The sequence below is a fragment of the Sardina pilchardus genome, chromosome 15, assembly GCF_963854185.1.
Source record: "Sardina pilchardus chromosome 15, fSarPil1.1, whole genome shotgun sequence".
Lineage (NCBI taxonomy): Eukaryota > Metazoa > Chordata > Actinopteri > Clupeiformes > Clupeidae > Sardina > Sardina pilchardus.
The window spans coordinates 8059122-8066621 of NC_085008.1; the positions used below are offsets into that span (position 1 = coordinate 8059122).

Genomic DNA, 7500 nt, shown 5'->3' on the forward strand with positions numbered 1-7500 from the left:
CTCTTTTTATCTCTCTGTCGCTTTCTTTTTTCTCCCTCTCTCCGTAAATCCAATTGCTTCTTTCATTCATGCACTATTTCTCCTTTCCTCTCTTACTTCAATTGTCGCATTCTCTCTCTCTCTCCCTCTCCCTCTCTCTGTCTGTCTCATTCTCTCTATCCGTCGCCTCCTCATCCCGTCCTTAGAGAGCGAGGAGTGTCTGTTCTCATGACACTGTTTCGCACCAGACCCGACAGCAGGCGTCTCTCGAAAGAGCCGCTCCCGCTCCGCACGGTGATGGAGACCTCCCATGTGGGCAGACGCCTCTGCCGGCCGTTCCTCAGGCCTGTTGTGCTTGCGTCTGCTACACCCACACCCACGCCGACGCCCATGTCTACAATGGAGCTCCCTCCTGGGGGTCTGGGGCTTTCGACCTGCAGCTGGCCTGAGTGGCAGCTGATGGTCCTGGGAAGGTTGTGTGTCTGTGTGTGTGTGTTGGCGGTTCTCCGGTGCGACCGACAGATGCCATCTGCCCCCCCCCCCCCCCCGCCCCACACACACACACACACACACACCACACACACACCACACTCCCACCCACCCTAATGAGCCCTCCCTGGATCCCCTGTGAGGTCACCTTGGCCTGCCCTCCCTTGACACGTCCAGGAGTCGGGGAATGTGTTGCGTTTCACTCTCGCCTTAATTGAAAGACGTGACCCCTCGTTTGGAGGGCAAGCACCCCAGGCCAACTGAGCGCTGGGCCGTGCCGTCCGCGCCACCTCTGGGGTCTGGTCTGGGAAATGGGCAGTCACGGGCAGCCAGGACCTTCATTTCCTCTCCTAAAGCGGCTCAGCAGAAGCACTGCTGCTCTCCGTCACACAGCGGTCAGCGGGCGAGGCTTCTCTCCTTCCATATTTGGTCGTCCTCTCTCACTCTTTACAAGCTCCATTAAAAGGTCCAGTAAGTCAACATCTGCTGCTACCGCGGAGCGACAGAGCGAGGATAGAAGTAAAAGTGTCCTCTCTCTCTCTCTTCCCTCTCCCTTTCCATTCATCCCCCTCTCATTCTCACTCTCATTTTTATTTCATTTCTCCCTTTAAATCAATCCCTCTCCCTCTCTAAACTATTCTTTCCCAACTATCCCTCTTTCTATTCTCATCTATCCCTCCCTCCCTCTCTGTCTTTCTTTCTGTCATCCCTCCCTTTCAATACTTCTCTCTCTTTCTTCTCCTTTATTCTCTCCATCCAGCCTTCGCAGACCTGTGAAGAACAGGGTGGTGTAATGAGGTGTTAGTTGCATCCCTCCACCGTTATGGATGGATTTTGGGTGGAGGTTCGGTTTGGGGCTGCCGCTCTTATCGAGGCCGACACTCGGCAGCGGTGGTGGTGCTGGTGCTGGTGGTGGTGGTGGTGGTGGAGGTGCCGGCGGCTTTCAGAGCAATCAGGCCTGCCTTCCTGCAGATAGTCGGCAGGCAGCCTGCGCCCGTAAGTCCCGCACTGTCTCCCCACGCTGGGACTGAGCCCTGAGCCCTGAGCCCTGAGCGCTACCTTCCTCTCTCTCTCTCTCTCTCTCTCTCTCTCTCTCTCTCTCTCTCTCTCTCCCTGCACACAAATCCCCCTGCTCTCCGCCGGGGATCACTTTCTGACAGTCACCGCCAAAACAGCCATTATCCCTCTCTTTATACGTATACACTCTCTCACACTCACACCGGTACATACACAAACACAGACATACCCACAAATACACGCACATACATACATGAATACACACACACATACACACACACACACACACACACTCATTTCCCGTCAGAGTCATATACATCCCCTCCCTATTTTCATACAGCCAGGCTAAGATTTCATGACCATCCACCCTACTGGGAGCAGTTCCTCCTTCCACTCCTCAATTTTTTAATTACTGCCACTAAATTGGATACCATCTGCACAGTCGTATTGTGGCCATGATTATTTTTTATCACTGACTAACTGACCCCCGAATGTAATAACGTCCGCAGACCTCTGTCCTGAGTTATTTGGCTATTAGGGGAGCTAGCCGGAGCGACTGGAGCCTCTGAGCTCCATCTGACATATTTATTATTAGGATCTCAGTGTTGGTCTACGTCGACTCGCCAAAGGCCATCGACTAGGTCATTTCCTTACACAGTATGTTGCTTCTTATTAGACTTCCCAGTGGGGTGCTGCTGCTGCTCCCAAGTAAGTAGGACCACATGTGCGCTTGCTGGAGCGATGGGAAGTTTTATTTGTGATGTGCCCCAAATATTTACGACTGCAGACCCTGCGCTAAACCCCACCCCACCCCTCTCCCCCTCTCCCCCTCGCCTCGCCTCGGCTAGCCTCCTCTCCCCCGTTTCTCCCATTCGGATTATTTTTGTGAATCCGAAAAGCTAATAAGGTTGTTTATTTTGGCCCGACTATTTCCATCCGGCTCCTGAGAGGCATGGGACTGGGCTGGGCTGGGCTGGGCTGGGGGCAGACGACAAATGTGACTGGACACACACAGGCGTCCTCCACCTCCATCTCCTCTCCTCCTGCCCCACCGCACCTCTCCCTCCCCTCAAACTGCCTCCTACAACTGCCTCCAATTGCCTCCACTGACCCAGTATCTGGGTCTTGTCAGCAGACCACCACCACCACCCCACACACACACACACACATACACACATACACACATATTCTCCTTCTCGCCATGGCTAGACTAACTCTACGTGTGTGGGAGAGGACAAGGGGGATGCATAGCTCTAGCCCAATTACTGCCCAGGGGGGTCAGGGTGGAGGCAATTTAGAGGAAGGGGGTGTGAGGTTTCTAGGCAGTGAGTGTCGCAACCTTCATCACTCAAGTCTCACGGCCGCACTAACATGCTGAGTAAGAGGTCGGGTCACTCTTTTTTATACACTAAACTCTGTATTAACTCGCAGGCTTTGTGCAGCGCTGAAATTGTTTAGGGCTGCCAAATGCGACAACTTTTAATACCTTTCTTCACCTTAACCTTTGTTTACGAAAAAAAGGTGTGTTATTAAAGTCCATGAATCTGCAGTTTTTTTCGTCCTTGTGTGGACTGCTGTGTTCAGTGTCCCTGTGCGTCTGGCTAGGCTGTCCCTGTCTTTTGTGCGACGCGTCTTTAAATACACTCTTCGTTTCAGCGCGTCACGGTGTATGGCCGAGGGCTGCTGTACCTGGCTCCGATGTAGAGCGTCCTGTTGACCTTCAGGATCCTCTGAATATGCAGCGGCTCCAGCCTCAGCGAAGAACGATGAGCTCGACCCAAAAAAACAGGATGCCGTCGTACCACTGTATGAGAGAGAGAGAGAGAGAGAGAGAGAGGAGGGAGAGAGAGAAGAGGGAGAGAGAGAGTGTGTGAGTGAGGGAGAGGGAAAGAGGTAGACAGGTAGAACGAGAGAGGAATAGCTGGAGATGGCAGAGATAGCTGGAGGGGACAACCTCTATCATGGTCTGATTTTCCTGGAGGAGAGGCAGATGGGGGGTGAATCAGCATCAGCCAGGCAACAGGGGTGAGACAGACACACAGTCACCCCCCCCCCCCCCCCATCCCCTCCCCTCCAGCCACAACAACAAGGTCGGATGAAATAACTCCACCCTCTCCCTTCCTCTCTCCACCTTCTTCTCTCATCACTCTCTTCCCTCCTTTCACCTCCACTCCCCACTCCCAACCCATCCTCTTTTTATTGTCTTTCCTCTCCTCCCCTCTGCTCTGCTCTACTGTCCTCTCCTCTAATGTCCTTTCCTCTCTTCTTTTCTGTTCTCCTCTCCTTTCCTCCTCTTCCTCTCCTTTCTCCTCGTCTTTCCTTTCCTTTCCTCTCCTCTCCTCTTCTCTTGTCATCTTCTCTCCTCTCGTCTCTTCTCCTCTCCTCTCCTCTCTCCTCTTCTCTCCCGCCTCATTCACTGTCAATCAGTGTTTCTGTCCCCTTCATCAGATAAGCCCTTTCCTTTACTAACACTGACTGTGTCTGGATATTTTTTTTCTGCTAATCCACCACCCTGAGAGGCTTTGGCAACCCTGCTGGTCACTTTATCCAACTCTAATAGACCAGAGAGGCCTCCAGAGTCACCCGAGACACCCTTGATCGATACTATTGATCTGCAATCAATCACTCGCCTGCCTCCTCTAGCCTGGAGACTGATAGATGCTGAGTGCCCTGGAGGGGTGCCATAGATATCTCCCTGACCTACGTACACTCACAGTCAGACGGAGCCTTGTGTGTGTGTGTGTGTGTGTGTGTGTGTGTGTGTGTGTGTGTGTGTGTGTGTGTGTGTGTGTGTATACGTGTGTAGGTGTGTTTGTGTGTGTGTGTGTGTGTGTGTGTGTGTGTGTGTGTGTGTGTGTGTGTGTGTGTGTGTGTGTATGTGTTTGTGTGTGTACGCATGTGTATGTGTGTATATGTGTGTGTGTGTGTGTGTGTGTGTGTGTGTGTGTGTGTGTGTGTGTGTGTGTATGTGTTTGTGTGTGTACGCATATGTATGTGTGTATATGTGTGTGTGTGTGTGTGTGTGTGTTTCTGTGCGTATGTGTGTGCGTGTGTGTGTGTGTGCATGTGTGTGTTTGTGTGTGTGTGCAAGTGTGTGCAGCGAAGTGCCCTTACCTTCGGAAGGGATGGAGTTCAAGGGTCCAGGCTCCTCGGGGAATGTGGTGCTGGCCAGATGCAGGAGCCAACACAGCAGCAGCAGCAGCAGGGGTGGACTAAGGGTCGTCATAGCCGCCGGACACAGGACCTCTGCGAAGGCAGACCGAGAGAAGTCCAGCCGTTAGACTCATACCAGATCACAACACAACACAACACAACACAAGAGTGTACGCATGAGCAGAATAAAAGAGAATAAAGCGAATGCAACGGAAGTGAACATCGAGGCCAGGACACGACCGGACGAAAGATACGTGAAGATGATACAAATAAACAGTAAAGCGCAAAGAGAAGGCAAAGACATGGAAGAGAGACACGTGAACGGAACGTGAATGAAGCGCTAAAGGAACGACGCTTACGAGAGCTGAGTCCAGGCGACTGAGCGGAGCCTGTCGCATGACAGCGGAATGGATGGCGGCTGAGGTCGCGGGTGAACGCCTCTTCACGAGTCTTTCTCTGAGGTCGTGGCGAAACCGCGACGAGCTTCAGACAACTCCAGAGATCAAGCCCCCGAGATGAAGTCATCCACCAATGAGGAAGTGCGCAGTCAGCATGTACACACACACACACACACACACACACTGCAGCCTGTGAGCAGCCAGAGTTCAAAAGCCAGAAACAACGCATCACACACTGGATGGTCTGACAGGGTTTAAACAAGAGGCCAATAGAGAGAGAGAGAGGGAAGGAGAGAGAGAGAGGGAGAGAGAGAGAGTCACAGTGAAAAGAGAGAGAGAGAGAGAGAGAGGTGAGACAATGAGCCAGAGAGAAAGAGATTGTGAGATATAAAATGAGAGAGACAGAGAGAAAGAGAGTGAGAGAGAGATAGTGTGTCAAAGTGAAGGACAAAGATAGAGAAAGAGAGAGACAGCGAGAGAGCCAGTGGCAGAGAAAATGAGATTGTGAGATAAAGACATAAACAGAGTTAGAGAAAGAGAGAGAGAAAGAGAGAGAGAGAAAAAGAGAAAGAGAGAGAGAGAGAATGGTTAAAAGGGCTATGCATGCTTCCCTGGTGGATGACACGAATTAAATCCTCTCCATCTACGCAAATGAAATCTCTGCCTCTAACTGACAGGTTGGAGGTTTTTTTTGTACTCCGCGGCTCCTCAGAGCGAGCGTGTGAGCGCCATAAGGAGAGGCGTACGAATGGAAATTCAAATGATAGTCAAATTAAGTTAGCATAACACAATCCATCTACAAAATTACCCGAGCACTTCAAGCGCCAGACGAGGTCTTGGGAAACGCTGTCAACTGTTGTCACACATATCGAGTCCTTATGGCGAGCTCTCCCCTCCGCCTTATGCAATTCTATTCCTCCTTACTCCTCTCACCGAGGATGAAAGAAAACATTGCGTCGGGGGTACTAGGGTGTCAACCTACTTGCCTCCCGCATAAAACAAGCTTTGGCAACATCACCGAGCTTTAAGGGTTTCTTATCGGCAGAAAGTAAACATACAGATGAAGTGTGTGGGCTTCAGATGACATTCCGTAAACACACAAAACACATCATCATACGGCAACCCTAATCTAAACAAAGTGCCGCTGGAATGGTGGCACGTCGGGAGCGAAAAGCACATCAGAGAGGCAAATCACACACTGGCAAATATTTACACACACAATCTCAGATTTCAATTCCTGAGCCTGCGGTCATGTCATTTGCTTTGAAAATCGCATGGAAAAGATCTCACGTACAAACATGCATACATACTCACTCAGACACACACACACGTGCACACAGAGAGAGAGAAACACACACACATACACACACATAGTGGCAGGCATTCCAGAAACAGAGCCGTTGTGAGCTTGACGGAGAGAGCTGGGCCGCTGTGTCTAATCTCATTTGAATTGTCACGCTTGGATTTCTTTATTCGAAAATAATCCATCATTGATTTAACTGTGGTTACACTTTCAGTGCAAACACATCAGCAACGAAAAGGAGCCACTGTCACATGTTAGCAATCCATCAGCACCCACCCCCCCCACACACACACACACAGACACACAGACACACAGACACACACAGACACACACACACACACACACACACACACACACAGACACACACAGAGACTGACAAATGCCACCATTGTACACTGAGTTCTATAGGGAGAGGCCTAACACCATGCTATCAGGGTTATAATCTTTATAGTACATTTCTCAAATTCTCCCCATTGATGTGGGGGACAATGGGTCTCCACACTCCAGTCACTCAACACCCAATAGCACCGAATTAGAGGAGGATGACAGAGAGTGAGACAGAGATAAACGAGAGAAGAAAGGCATATGGAGGAAAGGAGGTCAGAGAGAGAGAGAGAGAAAGGAGAGAGGGAGAGAGAGGGAGGGAGGGAAAGAGAGAAATAGAAGGGGAGAGAAGAAGAGGGCGGGCTAGAGGGAGGTGATATCAGTGGTGCTCCACGGTGTTGGCTACACGTAAACACACGCACACATACACACACACACACACACGATAACAACAGCAATGGGCGGCATCGCCGTCACACGTCACTATTGCCACAGACTCCATTGTGCTTGTTTATTAATAATTAATGACTAAATGTCAGCCTTCACGCATTCGATTAGCATAATGAGAAACTCGGGGCTATAGAATTTCATGGGGCGGCGAGTTGAGAAGATACGGAGAGAGAGAGGGAGAGAGAGGGAGGGAGGGATGGAGGGAGGGAGGGTGGCAGAGGAGTGCAAATGGATGAATACAGTCCCTGGGCTCACTGTTGTTTTTAATTATGACAAATGTTTGGCTGGGGGAGCGTATTCTATCAACAAGGCCAAGGCCTAGTTACCGCAGGACAATGACATCTCCTACAGCTACTGTGTTGTCCAGCTACCACCTCCCTCCCTCCC

The 7500-nt window shown here is 50.9% G+C and overlaps 1 protein-coding gene across 1 annotated transcript in view; it reads right to left on the bottom strand.

The window, feature by feature from the left end:
* The window catches only part of sema6bb (sema domain, transmembrane domain (TM), and cytoplasmic domain, (semaphorin) 6Bb), a 127723-nt gene that overhangs the window by 65250 nt on the left and 54973 nt on the right, over positions 1–7500 (bottom strand). The window contains exons 2-3 of the mRNA XM_062515598.1: positions 4600–4731; positions 3175–3289 (exon numbers count right to left, since the gene is read on the bottom strand). Of these exons, the coding sequence (XP_062371582.1) occupies positions 3175–3289; positions 4600–4711 (227 nt within the window). The 5' untranslated portion in view covers positions 4712–4731. The remainder of the gene's footprint in view (positions 1–3174; positions 3290–4599; positions 4732–7500) is intronic.